The 17,885-nt window shown below is 59.2% G+C and overlaps 6 protein-coding genes across 6 annotated transcripts; 3 read left to right on the forward strand and 3 right to left on the reverse strand.

The window, feature by feature from the left end:
• Window positions 1-962: 962 nt before the first annotated feature.
• Window positions 963-1,356, reverse strand: D7B24_007486 (uncharacterized protein; the record flags this gene model as incomplete). Its single annotated transcript, XM_028641595.1, has 2 exons — window positions 963-1,174; window positions 1,236-1,356. 2 exons carry the CDS (start codon window positions 1,354-1,356, stop codon window positions 963-965), a joined length of 333 nt encoding a protein of 110 aa, XP_028498720.1.
• A 2,285-nt stretch (window positions 1,357-3,641) lies between these two features.
• On the reverse strand, window positions 3,642-4,271 carry D7B24_007487 (uncharacterized protein; the record flags this gene model as incomplete). The annotated part of the gene is made up of 2 exons (XM_028641596.1): window positions 3,642-3,941; window positions 4,002-4,271. 2 exons carry the CDS (start codon window positions 4,269-4,271, stop codon window positions 3,642-3,644), a joined length of 570 nt encoding a protein of 189 aa, XP_028498721.1.
• A 5,252-nt stretch (window positions 4,272-9,523) lies between these two features.
• On the forward strand, window positions 9,524-10,735 carry D7B24_007488 (uncharacterized protein; the record flags this gene model as incomplete). Its single annotated transcript, XM_028641597.1, has 1 exon — window positions 9,524-10,735. The coding sequence occupies one exon, from the start codon at window positions 9,524-9,526 to the stop codon at window positions 10,733-10,735; it is 1,212 nt and encodes a 403-aa protein (XP_028498722.1).
• Window positions 10,736-11,424: 689 nt separating this feature from the next.
• On the reverse strand, window positions 11,425-12,476 carry SSN8 (RNA polymerase II holoenzyme cyclin-like subunit; the record flags this gene model as incomplete). Its single annotated transcript, XM_028641598.1, has 2 exons — window positions 11,425-12,227; window positions 12,317-12,476. 2 exons carry the CDS (start codon window positions 12,474-12,476, stop codon window positions 11,425-11,427), a joined length of 963 nt encoding a protein of 320 aa, XP_028498723.1.
• Window positions 12,477-13,141: 665 nt separating this feature from the next.
• On the forward strand, window positions 13,142-15,672 carry D7B24_007490 (uncharacterized protein; the record flags this gene model as incomplete). The annotated part of the gene is made up of 8 exons (XM_028641599.1): window positions 13,142-13,304; window positions 13,368-13,448; window positions 13,530-13,737; window positions 13,934-14,718; window positions 14,774-14,820; window positions 14,887-15,005; window positions 15,062-15,097; window positions 15,156-15,672. 8 exons carry the CDS (start codon window positions 13,142-13,144, stop codon window positions 15,670-15,672), a joined length of 1,956 nt encoding a protein of 651 aa, XP_028498724.1.
• A 774-nt stretch (window positions 15,673-16,446) lies between these two features.
• On the forward strand, window positions 16,447-17,417 carry D7B24_007491 (uncharacterized protein; the record flags this gene model as incomplete). The annotated part of the gene is made up of 2 exons (XM_028641600.1): window positions 16,447-16,643; window positions 16,760-17,417. The coding sequence occupies 2 exons, from the start codon at window positions 16,447-16,449 to the stop codon at window positions 17,415-17,417; spliced, it is 855 nt and encodes a 284-aa protein (XP_028498725.1).
• Window positions 17,418-17,885: the final 468 nt, after the last annotated feature.

Below are 17,885 nucleotides of genomic sequence, written 5' to 3' on the forward strand. Positions count from 1 at the left end.
GGCAAGCTGGATGTTGGGTATACTGTCGATGCCAATTCTCAATCTAACACGCCGTGCCCGGGTCGTCACGTTGGGCACACTCGAGGTTTTATCTCCATCTAGTGCTGATGAGGCGTGGCATGCCATTATGCCCCCCCCCCTCTCCTTCCACGCTAGGCGGACGAGGCCCATCGCCGTGCATCCATTAAAAGAAGTGGAAGTACAGCACGCAATCTGCAGTGCAGGTTCAGCGCATCTGCAGTGCAGCCCTGTCGCCAGCGGTCTCGTTTCGCGACATTGGAGGCCTGGGTAAGGCTGCAGTGGCGGCCACGCCGTCAGATGATGATGCGTCGCCGTAGCCAAAATTCTCTATACTGGCCACACGAACTGACAATGGCCCCGGGGCTGAGCTGGCCGCAGGCGGTTCGAAGGATCGAGGCGCCTGGTGGCAGTGGACTGGACTGCAGCTGCTGCATCGACAGGGGGGGGAATGGTTGTTGAAGGCCGAAGGGCGGAAACTCGGATGCGAAGACGGATCAAAGCCCCAGAAAGGGAGAAAGGAGGAGGGGTGGATGACATAAGCCGAAGCCTGGATGCCTCCTGCCTTCTCTGCCGCTGGACCCATTATTCGCCGGCGGAAAGCTGCGACACTCTGACGACATCGTTCATCGGCAGGCAGGAGCAGCAGACCTGTAAGTGGCAGGAGTGAGGAATGAGGCACAACGCAGCTCACCAAACGCGAGGTACCTTACTCAAGGTACCAGGTAGGTCACGATAAAGTATCAATTGGATGCAGGAAAGTCGTCGATGCAAGCATATCCCATCGTACCGACGCAAATGCCCTTTGGGGGGCATACACGCCACGCACGTTGTCCTTCCATAAACTCCGTTCTAGCCGTTCATTACACGTCGTTCCCGCTTCCGTATCCATCCATCACGGCAGGAGAATCGTCTGCACTGCTTGTTCTCCCAGCAGTCAGGTCTCACAGGCCGTCGCGCATGCTCGTGCCGGCCTTGTGCGTCTCCTCGGCCGCCTTCTTCGTCTTCTCCTGCAGCTGCTCGGGCGTCAGGTCCGCGTTGCGGTCCGCGTTGATGGCCTCCTCGCTGTCCGACGCCAGCTCGGGCTTCCAGTGACCCTTGCCCTCCTTCTGCTTCCGGAGGGAGTCGTCCTGGTGCTTCTTGTAGTCGGCGTCTTCTGGAGCGAGCGTCAGTACAGACTTGGCTTTTTGCCCCCTTGGCGAAGGGAAATCACGTACGGCCTGCGGACTCCTTGAGACCGGCCCGCGCCGTCGTCGAGAGCTGGAAGCTGCGGCCGGCAGCAATCTTCTGGGCCGTGACGCGCGCGGGGCGAGCAGAGAGAGCGATGCGGGAAATCATCTTGACAGTTGTTTGTATGTAGACGAGTACGGGGTTGTATGCGTTTCGTGGGATCGCTCAATTGAAGTTTCTGGTGTATCTGACGATGAGCCAACCGCTTTCTTTTCTTTCTTTCAAGGGGTAATTGTCAGTGGAAAAGCCTGAGGAGGAGCATTCAGATTTAATAGAAACGGCAAGCACCCAAGCACCCAAGCACCCAAGCACCAGTGGAACGACAAGCTCCCCTCGCAGCGTCATGACGATCGCGGACGAGCTAGGCGGCTCTTCTTAATGGCCCGTGACGTCACGATCGCGAATGGTCCGGTGTTGTGGGGACCTCTTTCCGGCACGGGCAGGAGGGAGACCAGCCATCGACAGCCGATGCATTGGAAAGAAGCTACTCTTCTGCCCCCCCTTTTCTTCCCCGTTCCTCGACCATTGTACTGTACTGCTGCTTACCTACCCTCGGTAAGTTTGTTAGCTCGTAACGTATGCAGGCGCCAGGGTGCAGCACGGGGGTGTGGTTCGCTCGGACGCACAAAGTGATTCAGGGGGGGCAGAGGTAACGGGAGGGGTAGATGCCAAACCCAGGGGGCCAAGGGGGCGGGTTCTCGTACCTGACCTTAACCTTCCTGTGCCTCCTGGTGTCTGCAGATGTTCGAGACCTGCGTCGCATTGCAGCACATTCGATTCTCCTCCGCGTGTGTTCGTCATGTTGTGGCATGGGTCGTCGGTTGTACGATGATGGCGCCTCATCGTGATGCTGCTGTCCTGTAGTGGAATGCTCGGCCGAGACATGCTCCTCGTTGTGCGGAAGATGACGGACGTGTATGCATGCCTCCGGGAGAGTGTAGTATCACAGCGTGTTCATGGCAACAACAAATCATCACACAATACATTGGAAACAAATTTGCTGAACATATCGTATATTGCGCCTTGCTGGCATCTGGTGCCAAGGTCGAGCGATGGCCCGAAACCTTCATAGAACACGTTGCACATCTTGAGTTCCTACACCCCGACCCTGTCCCAAAGAACAAGGCAGCCCAACACCGGCCGACAATCGAGTCGGCAATCCCAGCCCAAGGTATCTCCCGTTCAACAACAACCCTGAAGAGCCGTTTATCGTATCATACCGCGCTCCCTGAGAACACAACACCTCCAAAGATGCGTCGCAAAACGTGCTGCCAGCCCTAGGACCAGATCCGGCCCCCTCCAGAATGGTACAAAAAAGCAGAGGCGTCGGCCGGGGACCAGCGAGGCCTGTCCCTGCCAAGGGAACGAGGCCGCGCGACCCCCTCCAACCGCCCCGGATATTTGCAAGAACACAGGAGGATCGCAGAGAAGACGGTGAAAAGAAAACACCAACCAAACATGTAAAGATCAACCAACTCCGCCTTTCCCCGATGAAAGGCATAAAACAGTTGCCGTTGAACCGCTACCCCGGCTTGGAGATTTGTTCCCCCCACAAACAAGCAAAAGCAAAAAAACGCACGAGTCTTTGCCCGCCTCCCGCCGCCGACCAGTCGCCCGTCGCGCCCTGAGATTTCCCATGTGAGACCGTAACAGAAACACCCGTGACCCCCGCTATTGTTGTGAATAAGGTTGCCGAAAAACACTCATTCTATATGAGATTGAGAGAGATTCTTTTTTCTTTGGAGAATGTCCTCGTCGTCGTAATCCCCGAACCCGCAAAAAACCGCGAAATGTGAATCATGGGGCAGCAGGATCGACCCGCTGACCGTGTGAGAAAGACATGCCGATGATTATAGTTGGTAGTCCGAACTCCGCCGTGAAATGTTGCTGAGCACCGATGCAATGTTCGAGTGTGAAATGCAAAAACCACCGCTTTGCAAAACGCCATTCGTGGATCCAGTCGTCTCATCTTGAGATGACAGTGGACACCGAACTTTCGTTGTGATATTTTTGGTGAGTGAAAGAAAAATGACCTGACCAAAAAAGGAAATGGTATCAAGAGATCGCCGCTGTCGAGAAGTGGACGTGTTGCCCGTATATCGGTAGAGGTTTTTTGTACAGAAAGATGTGGTTGTCGTAGATTGTTCAGCCAGCCGTCGAACAGAGGTTCGAGCTAGCCAGTCCAGCCAGATCCTCCTGGTACCCAGCCCGCGAGGAGGTGATTGATGATGCCATTTCATATCGTGAGAGTATCGGTTGCCCGGTGTGTCGCAAAGATGCGACGACCAGAGACGAATGAGCAGTAATTTGTACAAATCAAAGTTGCAAAGGCCTCAGACGGCGAGGACATGCCACCACGACTGCTGCTTGCGAAGCAGCCGGGCGACAGGGCCTTACCATCGTCGACCCATGCCTTGCTGCATGCGACCGGGCGAGACCGAGGGCGGCGGGCTGGACATGGTAATACCAGTGGCTGGGTTGATGATGGGAATGGCGTTGCGGGTGCGCGTGGCGGCAGGCTGGTGGATCTTCATGGTGGACTGCTGGGCCTGGTAGGTGGCCGGGTTGAAGGGAGGCGAGCTGGAGTTGAGGGAGAAGCCGGGAGCGACTTGCTGAGGCTGCTGGGTGGGGGAAGACTCAGGAGAGTTGCTGGCCAGTGAGGAGCGCTCAGAAGAGCTGTGAATGGAGACCAGCTGTCAAGCACATGGTCAGTTTTTCGTGTCGGTGGAGGGCATCTTGCGGTCTCAACTTACGTCAGTCTCGGTGAGCAGAGCTGGACAGAACTCCATGTCGTCCTCGAGGTCGAAGGAGCGCGACACCTCAAACTTGGAGCGGAAGGCGTTGATGACAGCAGACTCGTTGAGCTCCTTCATGCTGCGGACACCGCGGAACTGCTTGTGGGAGTTCTGGGACACAGACAGCCTCGGCGCCCTCCTGTTGCGCCCGCCATGGTGGTTGTGCGACGCGCCAGGAACGGCGGGGGTAGGTTGTGCGTGGTGGTTGAAGTGGTAATATGAAGACATTATCTAAGATGGGGGAGCTAGGTTCCGTGCCAGTGCAGATGTTGGTTGGTTGTGTCTTGCGAGGTTGACGTGACTGCGAGAGGACGAATGAGTCGAGTCGCAGGGTGGATGCTTTTGTGTTGGGGGCAGCGTTGTGGCGGGTTGGTGTCGGATCTTTGTGTGGGTGAACCGAGCGTTGGTGCGGTATTAAATCGGCTTGGTAGCACAAAACAATGACACCGGCCGAGGTAATTCGAGTAAACGTCGTTGGGGAGCGTGAATGGTGAGTTGATGATGTCGCAGGGAGGAGAGGATGTTCAAGATGTTTTCTTTTACTTTGGAAGCGGTAATGGAAGGGGGGGCTTTTTTGCGATGGTCAAGGTATTGGACAGGAGTGGGAAGGGGGGGAAGATGTAAGGTTGGGGGGAGACGTGGGAGGCAGGAGGCCCGGACGTGGTATTGGTTTTGACGAGCGAGAGGCACAAGAACACAAGAACGAGGTGCCTGGGTGCAGGGCAGGGCAGGCCGAGTGCAGGCGGGTGCAGAGGAAGGGAGGCAAGGGAGGGATCGGCTGGGCCCCCCGCTTTTGGTGAGTGGGCGGGCCAATGAAAGACAACCAATGCTACAGTGCTTGACAGTGGGGGAACTGTGACCCCACAGCTTGACGCCATCTACGCATTCGCCACTTGGACATGATTGGATGCCGGAACCACTACTAGGCCGCTCCCAGGTTAGCGCTCTCACCAGATTGAGCGCATGGGCGGTCCTGCGGTGTTGCGGTGTCGCCGGACAGTGCGGGAGTGACGCTTGCGGCCTGCAGGCTGAGATGAGGCCCCTGTCTCCCCTGCCAGCCCTTCCACCCTCACAGTGTCCACTGAAAGCGTCGGCCCCCCCCCCCTGGTTCTCCTTCGTCAGTGAGTTCCTGTCCGCACTACGCTACGGACGCTTCGCTGCCCTTGTCCAGTGTTTGGTATCTATCTATCTATCTTCTTTGTTCATTTTGGCTCGAGGCCTCTTCAAGTCTCTGGACAGTGTCCGTCGTGAACCGTGCACAGGGGGGCTGAATGTGGTCTCCAGATTTATACGATCAACTGACCAAGTGGAACCCCAAGGACACAGGCTGCTTGCCTTGTTCTGTATACGTGTATGGATGGCTTCAATGCGTCAACCGCCACTGCGAGATACCTGTGCCTCCCTATTCTATTGCACCCAGCTAAAGTACCTACTGCGGCGCAACGGCAGGCAGGCTGACGCCTGAAGTGGGCAGACGGGCAAAGAAAGGCAGTGACTGACACTGGCACTCTGGAGGATCCGAACGCAGTCGTGTGATTCATAGTGGATTCCAGCCTGCCGCTGCTTACGATCCCATCTGTACCTGCACCATGCCAGGGCCCAACAGCATCCGAAAGCACCAGGTGTGGGTGGCATGTTGCGTGAGTTAGTCAGGCAGGCATTCATTTTACTTCACTCGTCGTGCTTCACGCTTCACAGTGAGAGTAAGAAGCCCGTTTCGCTTGCACCCGCATCCAATCCCATCCTGTTCAGGGGGACGAAAACAACAAGCCCTGGCCTGCCCTGAGAAGTCGGGGCGAAGCGCCCTTAGCGGAAACTATGCGTGTTTCTCATTCCATGCGACATGCGACGGCCTTGCCTGGCCGCCCACAGTGTCACCTTGGATGTCTCGGATTGGCACCACAGTTGACCCCCCAAAGCCCACCGACCTGGAAGACCCCCTGCACCGTCGGACGCCTGGGATGTCAGGCCGCCATGTGCCCCTCGGTCTTGCCTCCCACGAATGATTGTGGGGTGATTTGTGCAACCCACGGTCGACTCACTCCTGCTGGACCCAGGTTGCACAAGACAAGACGGGCAGGAAGAAGGCATCAATGCATCTATCGAGGCGGGGCGACCCAATACAGGTTGACGTGAGGTGAGGCGAGGCGAGAACGAGACGGCAAAGCTGGATTGTGGAGTGTCCTTGCTTCGGGCCCGCCTTCCTCCCAGTTTGTTATTATTCCCCCCTCGCCTGCCACTGGTCGGCTTTGTTGGGAATCACAGCCCAAAGTCAACATTCACGACTGAGACTTCATGTTTTGTCAAGCTGTTGACCCTTGACCCAAGACGAAGGAGAAGAGGGCCACATCGACGAAATGGACCGTGTCGAATACACAGGCTACACGGTGACGAGACCTGAAGATGCTCGCGCTTGGCCCTCCAGTCCGTCGTGGTCGACCAAGGCCTGGATTGAGCACAGAATAGACTCGCCAGCCGCCACGTTTCTAACCAACTCGCCTGACGCTAGGATGCATCCTCTGTCACTGTGTGAGTTCGAAGCTCCAATCTGCAGGTCGACTTGTTGATGTGTGTGGGATCAACCGGGACACGCCTGCTAGCTACCAGTACAACCCTCCCAGGGACCGGGGGGTGGGGGGAGGCGAGCTGGAGGGGGGGCACACAAGCACGAACACACCAGTCCGACAGCGACAAGCGTCATCCACAAGCGCTGGCACTCGACACTCAAAGCCAGATGCCTTTCGGATCTGGGGGCCAGAGTCCTTGTGGAACGCCCGTTGAGCGCGAATGAGGAGTCGGCTGTCTCGCCTTGGCTGATCTAAGTGGCCAATTGATAGACATGCCCATGATGGAAACGGCTGCGGCGGGAAGCGTTGGTCTCGTCTGCCGTCTGCGTGCGACAGCAACTGCCACCTAGGCCGTCAGTCGTCCATCAGTAGCTGGCGGTTTGACGCTTCGGCTTCGCCAGATTGCTCGCCCTTGTCATGCTGTACCTTTGTGGCAGCGCCGTTGTCACCAACCTCCCAGTCCATCCTCAGCCCTCGCCCTCCCTAATGGGGGTCCCGATTTCAGAACCAAGGAAAGACCCTGGATCCTCGATCTGGCCCTCCTGCTGCTGTCACCGTCCACCACCAGCCGACCCTTGTGCCTCCCCTCTCTCGACCTTTCCCCTCTCCAGGCTCTTCCGCCATGCGAGCCGGGGGTGGCTTTGAGACTGTGAGACCTTGCTGACTTTGTTACTTTTTCCTGTCGAGCACGCAGCGACTTGAAGAGTCGGGAGAAAGACTCTCGCGTGCTAGTGTCGTCAGCATCTGCATTTTGGCACCTAGCCATCCAAACACCCTGCAGGCCTACCCAGCTCAGGTCCCTCGTCAAAGTCGAGATGGAGGACAGCCTGAGTTGTCAAGCATCAACTGACGACAAGTGCGGGGCAGAGGGGTCAGGGACACCAGGGGCGCCAGAGGGCCCCTGAAGGTGGACGATGCTATTTCTGATGTGCCCAACCACGCCTCCGACCAACCACCAGAAACAGGCCTGACTGGGTTCCTGGAAAAGCGAATGGCACCTAAAGAAATGCGTCTTTCCAACTCTGCATCTGTCAGTTGCGCAAGAAGGATCTCGAAGACCCGAGCGACGATTGCTACCCCTTCAGGACATACCTTTGTCTTAGCTCCGCCTTGTTCGTTGATTGGAACGCCCGCTGTATGCATGTCCCATCGTCGAGGATGCATCCGTAGTAGTCGACGGAGAGAACTGGACCACCATCGACGACGAAGATAAGACGAGGATGGAGGGGTGGAGAAACCCTGGCTGCTGCCGTTGAGAGGATAGGGGGAGCCATCTTCATCCAATACCTCGTTGACGCCGCCCTTCACCATTTGTGGTTTGCTACCCTTGTCCGCCAGCCACCCTCCGACCTCCTCGGGCACCACCAACCGTCACAGTGCCGAATGGAAAGGACCCCATCGCCCGCTCCCAACCTTTCCCCGACGACAAGGCGGTTTTGGGTGGTCAGGCGGTGTGCCTCTTGCGCCAAGGGTCAGTGGCCCAGGGCTCTCGTGGCTCTGATGGACTCACAGCGCACCCTGTGGGCTGAGCACTCTGACCCTGCTGGTACATGGTACTCCTCCACTTCACAGCCTACGAACGATTCGGTCTCAACGCTTGTCGCACTGCCACACCGCCATTCTGGGAGCGCCCCCGATCAAATCGTGCATCACACGCTTCTGGCGAATGCGGTTGCTGCTGCGCAAAATTTGCTACGGCAATTCGATGCCCGGGGCATGGCAATTACAGGCAGTGCAGTGGTGAGTGCAGTGGTGCTAAAAGTACACATGTACACGTAGGAGGCTTGGGCATGCTCGACGGCCCGCCTGGGCTGCCCTGCATGCTGTAAGTGGGCGAGCCTGTACCAAGTCAACAGGTGCAGAATCTTCCCGTCGCCTTTGATGCTGCAAGTTGACTCCCACTTCGGGCTATTCTGACGGGCGGCGGCGTTGCACATGCGGCGGCAGACGCGGCTGCAAGTGTGCGGCTCAACCGTGAATGCCCCTGTACGGTCTCTCGGTGTAGGCTTCTTAGAAACATGGAGCTCTCAGAGGTGGACGGATGAGGTTGACTTCGGACGGCAGCTTTATATTCTCCTGTTTCCGAGCGGCGACCCTGTCACGATCATAGATGGAGCCATTCGCAGCATCTGCCCTTCTTGGATGAGGCGTGCGACCGACCGATTTTGATCCGGGCATTCTCTCACCGGGCGAGTTGAAACTGGGAAGATCAATGATGGTCGCTCTTTGAAACAACCTCGCTCACCATAGCTAATGACGGCGAACCGCCGTGTTGCACGCACAGGACATCTAGCAGGAGTGTCTGCTTGATCCATGACCAATTACCATCTTGCTTACCATGGCCGGGACATGACGATTCAATCATGTGCCGGCAGTCGGCGTCGCTGCCAGCCCGGCCGGTGTCATCAAGTTCTCTTCGTTCAGGCACCTGGCTATAAGCCAGTCTCAACCCTCAAGCCGGGATGAGGGTGACTTGACTGGCATTCTCCTGTTTAGACGGCGCCAATCTCATCCGATACGGATCTCCTATCTATGTTCGCGCTCGTTGACGGGAAGTCATTGGGAATTGATGGGTTACACAACTCGCCGTGCTGCTTGGGCGCGCCTTCACCCATGTGTCCTTCATACCGATCTCGGATCCCCCTCTGTCTGCTCCAGCCCGGATCAGGTCTGCATCTACTTGTCTATAATGCTCTCCCCTGCCCGTTAGTTTTCTATTGTTTGAGTCTGGCAAGAGGGATGAACGGCTAGATACAACGGCCCGGCGGATATCCATGTGGACCTGGCGTCGACGGACGACCCCTGCCGGATTTCAACCTCGGCCCTTGGGCCGGCCGTTGCAATAGACTTGAACATAACCTCACGATATTTGGCTCGCTTCAACATCGAGTCCCTTCAATATTGACCGCTGCCATGATGAAGGATCATCTGCCCTCCCGCCTGCTCGCTCCCGTGGTGGCCGTTACCGCTGTCGGCCTCACCGCTTACCTCTATCTCCGCCCAGCCCTCATCCGTGACCCGTCCGCGACGAAGCCTCCCGCGCCGGCCCGCTCGCCGAAATGGACCGTTCTCCCATCCCTCTCAACCCTACAGCGAGATGAGCTGCCGTACCCACCAGATCTGCTCCCCGGCGGCCGCGACGTCGACACGCCCTACGGCTCACTGCGTGTGTACGAATGGGGCCCCGAAGCGGGCGAGAAGGTGCTCCTCCTCCACGGCATCGGGACGCCGTGCATCGCACTCGGCGAGATGGCGCGGGCGCTCGCCGACGGCGGCCATCGCGTCATGCTCTTTGACTTTTTCGGGCGCGGCTACTCCGACAGCCCAACCGACGTGCCGCACGATGCGCGTCTCTACAACACCCAGCTACACCTCGCCCTCGCCTCGTCGTCGCTGCCCTGGTCGGGCGCAGACGCCTTCCACCTCGTCGGCTACTCGCTCGGCGGCGCCATCGCCGCCTCGTTCGCCCGTCACGTGCCCCACGCCCTGCGCTCGCTCGTCCTCGTCGCCCCCGCCGGCCTTGTCCGCCCGCGCCACGTCTCCCGCACCAGCCGCCTGCTGTACTCGACCGGCGTGCTCCCCGAGCCGCTGCTGCGCTGGCTCGTGCGCCGCCGCCTGGAGCCGCCGGCCCCCGTAGACCCCGGGGCCGTCCTCGACGATGACGTCGCTGGCGAGAGCGACGCCACGGGCGGGGCGACGTTTGACAATGCGCTGCTCGACCTTGCGCGGCCCGAGCTGACGGTTGCGCGGGTCATGCGGTGGCAGCTCGCGGCGCATCCGGGGTTTGTGCCGGCGTATCGGAGCACCATCCGGTGGGCGCCCATCTATGGCCAGGGCCAGGGGGAGTGGGCGCCCCTGAGGGGCATCCTCGAGGAGCGGCGTGCGGGGCGGGTGAAGAACGGGCTCCGGGGGGGCAGGGTGTGCTTTGTGGTGGGCGAGACGGATCCTGTCATCGTGGCCGGCGAGCTCGAGCAGGATGCGAGGCTGATGCTGGGGGAGGATGCGGTTGATATGAGGGTCGTCAAGGGGACTGGGCATGAGGTTGGCATCACGAGGGGCAGGGAGGTCGCGGGCATTGCCATGCGGTACTGGCAGTCCATACAGGCTGCGCAGTCATGTTCATGATAACGAACTACCTAGACGTATATAGATGTCAAGCCATTTCGCAAACAAGGTCAAAATCATGACCTGTCGTCGTAAGACATGTCTGCACATGGGGCAGTCTCTCATCAGGGCATACACACCGCAGTGCTGAAAGACGAAATAACAAAAAGGATTTCTCCTTCATAGCGCCGGTCTCGAATCCGCAGTCCCTCCACGCGCTTTCCGGCCTGCGCGCCCTCGCATATAGAGGCATGCGATCAGGGTATTTGTTTAGGGCAACCTCTAGGACCACTACACCATGCGTCACGGTATTCGTGGCCCTTGTTGACAGCGGTGGCAGGGACGAGGATATATAAATCGTCCGACGCGGGAAGGAGCCCAGGCAACGCCATGGCAACCGATGGCGTTGGCCTGTTGGACTCGACAAGAGCTTCTCTATCGGGCCATGTCACGCTCACATGCTTTCGAGGCATCGACCGAAAGTCCAGGGTCATATCTGGTTTGATGTATGCTGCATTCATGCTTCTATCATGTACATCGTCATGTGTTGTTTGGTCGCTGCTTGTAGCCTTTACTGCCCGCCGTTTCTATAGGCAGACCGCCACCTCGCCGCTCCGATCTATCCCTTGTCAGGGTTCACCAATGTACCAGCTTTCATGCATGCTCCGCGCTTGGGGGCGCGTGCTTGCACGCCGCCTCCTCAACCGTTTCTATTTGTCCAGGCCGCGCGCCTTGATGAACCTGTTGAGCTGCTCCCTCGTGAGCTTGTCCTGGTACTGCTCGTGGCACTCGTAGAAGGAAATGAGCTCCTGCGTGCAGTCGACCATGGCCGTAATGTCGACGTTGCTCTCGGCGAGCCACGCGCCGAAGCGCTGCACCCTGCCGATGCGCGCCTCGGGCTGCTTCTCCTTGTCGGCGGGGTTCGGCGTCGTCGGCGCACCGCCGGGCATCGAGAAGCCGGCGGGCCCGCGGCCGCCCTGCGACTGCGTCAGCGCGGCCGTCGCGGCGGCGATGCCCGACGTCGTCGTCGGCTGGGCCATGCCCGAGGACGGGCGCAGCACGAGGGCCAGCAGGATGGCCGTCAGCGCAACGGTGTGCGGCGGAAACAGCAGCGGCAGGTCGGTCATGTAGTGGTCGTTGATGATGGACCAGGCGAGGGCCGTGTCCTCCTGCGTCAGGGCCAGGTCGCCCTGAAAGGCGGTCAGCGTGCGGTAGGGCTGGTGGACGATGAGCTGCGAGCTCATCTCGCTGATGAGGAAGAACTCGCACTCGCCGAGCTTGGACGTGTCGAGGGAGACAAAGTCGGGCCACAGCGAGCGGGCCTCGCTGACAATGAGGCGGATGTGCTGCGGGCACTCCTCCATTTTACAGGAGAGGTAGACGGCCGTCGCGATGACGAGATAGACGTTGGTGCGTCGAATCTCGATCTTGGTGTAGAAGCGCTTGATGTAGACCTGGGCCGTGGCCATGGCCTGCTGGCGGACACCTAGGCGCTTGCCGAGCCGGTTGATTTCTGGAAGAACAGGACGGACACGAGTAAGTCAAGGGCCTCGCCAGTGAGAAGACGCACGAGGAGAGACGCCGCACAAGGGTCAGACAAACGTTGGTTGAAGTAAATGTTCAGATGGCGCACCTGAGGCAGAGGGAACAGCTGGACGAGCTCGGTGTTCTCGTCCTCGAGCTTCTGGCGCATGGTAGCCAGGCCATCCTTGGTGAACTGCCAGTATCGCCGCTGGGTCGAGTCCCAGAAGTTGGCGGCCATGTCACTGTCACGTCGTGGACATAGTCATTCGACCGTGGCGGCTCTGCTCTCGGTCCGGCGAGTCGAGCGGCAACGTGGACGGGACGGTGTTTGTTGGTTCGAGAGGTGATCGGTGTTGGTGGAGGCCAGCGGAATCGGACGTTGCAGCCGGGTCCAACGAGGCTGTGGCTCGTACTCTGTGGCTCATTCTCTGTGGCTCATGTCCTGTGGCAGCAGTGCTCGAGGCGTGTCAGGAATGGTCAGCAGGAGGCGCAGAGGGCGGGGGGCCTTTGGGGGGTGTAGTGATGACATGTGGCTCAAACTGGGCACTAGGCGCGGGTACAGCTGTGGCTGCGGCCTTGGCATGCGGGAGTGCTTTTTCTTGGTCGCCGTCGCGAAACTACGTCAATCCCTTTTGAGGCTGTGACCCCAAGCCCCGAGGATAGACACACGCACCGCACTTCAATCCAAAGGCGTCCCTGCCCTTGTGATACTTCTCGACGCCATCGACACCGCCGACCCAACGACGTCTCGCGAGCCAACGATCTCCCTCGAGCCAACGCACTATGGCTGTCTGTTGACCTTGACCCGACGACATTGCCCTGCCTTGCCGTGCGCCCCATGAGGCTTCGGTCGACTTCCGACCCTCGACCCGCCGATTGTCGTCTCCTCATGCCGCCGCTGCGATGGGGGTGACACGCCTTGTATCCGAGCTCGAGCTGGGATGGATCGAGTCGCAGAACCAGCGTGACAAGCGCATGGAGGAGCTGTGGGCCAAGCTGGACACGCAAAAGTCGGGCTTCCTCGACTTCAAGGGCCTGCAGCGGGGATTGAAGAGGATTGATCATCGTCAGCCACCCTCTGTTTTGTTCCTCGCTCTCGTTGTCCTGTGCTGATGTTTGCGAGCCGTAGCCATGAAAAATGCGGGAGAGATGATGCGCCAGATCCTGTCAAGGGTCGACACAAACGAGGACGGACGGATCGACTATGAAGGTGCGTTCACATGAGAGGCCAACATTTGTTGGTGTGTCTCCGTATCCAAGGAGAGGTCTTCGCTGACAGACGCTTCTGCAGAGTTCCGGACGTTCGTTGAGCAGACCGAGAAGCAGCTTCTGATCCTGTTCCACTCGATCGATCGGGACAATAACGGAAAGCTCGACAAGGCAGAGCTGCAGGCGGCTTTCAAGCGTGCTGGGCTCGTTGTGCCGATGCGGAAGCTCGACGCCTTTTTCAACGACATTGACCTGAACAACGACGGCTATATTACCTTTGGCGAATGGCGGTACGTGAGACCTTGGTGGCGCCTTCGTGACCGTGCTGCGTGGACGTGAGGGGACTGCGAGCTTATAAGAGCTCCTGGTGGAACGCCCTCGTCGTCGTGTGGATGCTGCCTGAGAATACCGAGGGCTGCGTTTTGCCCATTCACGCGCAACACTATACTGTGCGCAGTTGGCTGACCTCTTGATTCACTGCATTAGGGACTTCCTGCTGTTTATGCCGGTGCACCACGGCAATGCGCCGCTTGAGGCTGTTCTCAGCTACTACTCGTCGATTGTCACCCTCACTGCCGAGGGCGACTCGATGGTATCGGAGGAAACACTTGAAGGCTTAGGTACGACCGGCTTCCTTCTCAAAACTCTCTTTGGGTCTATCCTGCGGATTGCCTCCCCTGCGGACCGCGACACCGAGCCCACCGACTTGCAGCAACCAACACCAGATTCCACGCCTTCCCTCTCCCCGGGATCCAGTACTACCACCACAGAAGACCAACGCCTCGCGGCGCCATCATTACGAGACTCCTCCGTACCGCCATCACAACCAGCAGACCCCCTCACAAGTAATCGAGAAGACATGGAGTCGAGCGTGCTCCAGTCCTATGTCACGGCTCTCGACGCCGCTCACGCCGAAGAGCGCGCCACCATCGCAAAGTCCCTCCGCCTCGGCCAGGCGGCAATCCAGACGACGACCACAACGGACCAAGGCTCTCAGGTGCGCCAGAAGAAAACAAAACTGACGAGTTACATCCCTGATCCAGGCTACTTCCTTGCCGGTGCCGTCGCTGGCGGTGTCTCGCGCACCGCCACGGCGCCCCTTGACCGTCTCAAGGTCTACCTGCTCGTCAACACCAAGTCGAGCGCCGACACGGCCCTCGCGGCCCTCAAGCAGGGGCGGCCCCTCGTCGCCCTGGCCAATGCCGGCAAGCCCTTTGGCGATGCCTTTCGTGATCTTTGGCAGGCCGGTGGCATGCGCAGCTTGTTTGCGGGTACGTTGGTCCGCACCTCGTGCATGCGCCGCACGTATATGCTGACTGGCCGTAGGCAACGGACTCAACGTGATCAAAATTATGCCTGAAAGCGCAATCAAGGTCTGTCTTGCCCCCCCCCCCCCCCTGTCAATCCTGTTGTTCTTTGCCCGTCTGACATGCGCCTAGTTTGGGTCCTACGAAGCCGCCAAGAGGGCCCTCGCTAAGCTCGAGGGCCATGACGACCCCAAGAGGATCAACTCCTACTCCAAATTCACGGCGGGCGGCATTGCCGGCATGGTCGCACAGTAAGTCACCGAGAAGCTACAACGAACACGGAGTCTTCTGTCTAACAACATGCTAGATTCTGCGTCTACCCCCTTGATACCCTCAAGTTCAGGTATGACCAAACCCCCTCTCGATGCGCCTTGTCCCACATCCTCCTGACAGCCTTGCAGACTTCAGACATCCACTGTCCAGGGCGGCCTGACAGGCAACGCTCTCGTCATTGACACGGCCAAGAAGATGTGGCTCGCAGGCGGCTTCCGCTCCGCCTACCGCGGCGTCACCATGGGCCTGATCGGCATGTTCCCGTACAGCGCCATCGACATGGGCACGTTCGAGCTCCTCAAGACGTCGTACAAGAAGTACGCCGCCCAGTACCAGGGCATCCACGAAGAGGACGCCAAGCCGGGCAACATTGTCACGGGCATCATTGGCGCGACGAGCGGCGCGTTCGGCGCCACGGTCGTCTATCCGCTCAACGTCCTGCGCACGCGCCTGCAGACGCAGGGCACGGCCATGCACCCGGCGACGTATACGGGCATATGGGACGTGGCGCAGAAGACGCTGAAGAACGAAGGCATGCGGGGCATGTACAAGGGTCTGACGCCGAACCTCCTCAAGGTTGCGCCCGCCCTCAGCATCACCTGGGTCATGTACGAAAACTCCAAACGCATGCTGGGTCTGGAGTAAGAGAGGCAACAGCGGCAACAGCGGCAACAGGGTTTGGATGCCGCACTCGAATATACAACAAGCGAAATACACAGCCAAGCAGGACCTGCGAACACAGGTGGCGCGCAGATCAAGGGCATAGCATGGCGTCTGGGCCGCGAGCATTCTCCCCGTTTTTTTTTTCCTTCCAAAAAAAAAGGGAGAGAGAAAAAAAAGAGGGAGCGGCGGCACAACCGTGCGGAGGATTTCGGTAACCGTAATGTGTACAGAAGGCGGCAAAGCGGACAGGCAGACGATGGAGGTCGGGTTGTCTCCGAGGGGGGCATCCTTGAAAGATACCAAGAGAGCGTCAATCGGTTGAGATGCAAGTCATTCACACTGCCTGCGCATGCTTCTACTTTTTGCTGTGTGGAGGGCAGGCTGCAAGTAGGCAGTGCCGTGGTGCAGACGCCTTGTTGTGGTAATCCATCTCCCGTCTCTGTCCGCCCTCGTATGAGTATGCACTTCTTTGCTACGAATGTGAAGTTCGATTGTCAAAGCAGAGAGCCGGGTCCGAAGGTCTAGGCCGTCGTGGCGGGGGGCATCCGGGCCGCCGATCCCTGCACGACTTGACTCGTCCCCACTCCCACGTAATCCACTCACGACGTCGTGCTTCCACTCGCATGAACTCTCCCGCCTGGCATGATTGCCTGGCCGAACCACGACACATCCAACTCTCCAAAGCATCGATCGCTGCCGTCATTACCTTGTTTCCCCACCACCGGCATCGTGCTCCCAAGCCAAGTCGCTGTCACCATGTCGAAACCGAACCAGCTCTTCCTTCTCGCCGATCACATCAAGCTCTCCTTGCTGGAGCGCCAGCGCGCCAAGTCTCTCAACCTTGACGACGATTCCCAGGAGGGCCACATCTCGCGCTCCCTCGACCAGTTTCGTGATGGGCTAGAGGCGCTGCAGGAGGAGCAGAGGCGGCAGACAGAATCCGGTGATGCCAGGTGAGCTCCGTCCCACTTCCGTGCCCCCTCCACCACCACCACCACCACCACCTCCCTCTCCCCTTCTGCCCCGAAGGGAAACCTCCCGGGTGCCCGGAACTGACGAAACATCCCAGCGGCGCCCACTCCATCGCCGATGCCCTGCCCGCCCTGCAGAAGCAGTACTCCGACCTGACGTCCCAGTTCCACGGCTTCCCGACGCCAGAAACCACCTCGACGCTCACGCAGCCCAACGACCCCTCCCTCTCGCCCGACTTTGCCCACGCCCAGTCGGCGACGGCGGGGCCGCCGCGCAAGACAACGCTCCGCTCGCCCTCGAGCTCGTCGACGATCCCCAAGACGGTCCGCTTCACCGACTCGGCGCCATCCCCCTCGGCCGCCGACCCGGCGCTGACGGCCGAGCTCTTCGGCCCCTACCGCGACGAGCCGTCCGAGACGGAGCACCGCGACGCCACCGCCGGCGCCGGCCTCGACAACCAGCAGATCCACGCCTACCACGCGCGCGTGCTGCGCGAGCAGGACGACCACCTCGACCGCCTCGGCGAGAGCATCGGCCGCCAGCGCGAGCTCAGCATGCAGATCGGCGACGAGCTCGACTCGCACGTCGCCATGCTCGACGACGTCGACGCCGCCACCGACCGCCACCAGGGCCGCCTCGACCGCGCCCGCCGCAACCTCAACAAGGTCGCGCGCTCGGCCGGCGAGAGCAAGCAGATGATGACCATTATCGCCCTCATCATCATCCTCGTCCTGCTCATTGCCGTGCTGAAATGAACGGGGGAGGACGTGCTGGATACTATGACAAGAGAGACGCAGTCTTCCTTCGTCTTGGATGAATCGATTGTCGGAGAGCCGAAACGTAATGCGCGGGAACGGGGAAACGTGGGAGGACGGCGCTGGACGCAGATGGTATGCGTTGCGCGCCTGAGAGCGAGAGACGAGAGCAGGCTTTCGCATGGGCCCCTTTTTTCAAACTCGAACTGTTTTTTTGTTTCGTTTTTTTTTTCGTTTTTGGAATAACACCAGCACCCTTCTTTCCATGTCTTGCGGCAGGCCTTGTTCTGGAATCCTCCTGGTTTTCTGGCCCCATACGCAGCACACACGTACCCCCCCCCCTCCCCTATCTTTACCCTCCCCAAATCCCCTACACACAGCATGGCTAGGAGTCCGGCGCACATCGCTGGGATTTTCTGATTTTGATTTTTTTCGGGGTCTTTGATATCACACTGCCAGTCGGCCGTT

This window comes from Verticillium nonalfalfae (genome assembly GCF_003724135.2).
Source record: "Verticillium nonalfalfae strain VnAa140/NRRL 66861 chromosome Unknown scaffold_6, whole genome shotgun sequence".
In the NCBI taxonomy this organism is placed as follows: domain Eukaryota; kingdom Fungi; phylum Ascomycota; class Sordariomycetes; order Glomerellales; family Plectosphaerellaceae; genus Verticillium; species Verticillium nonalfalfae.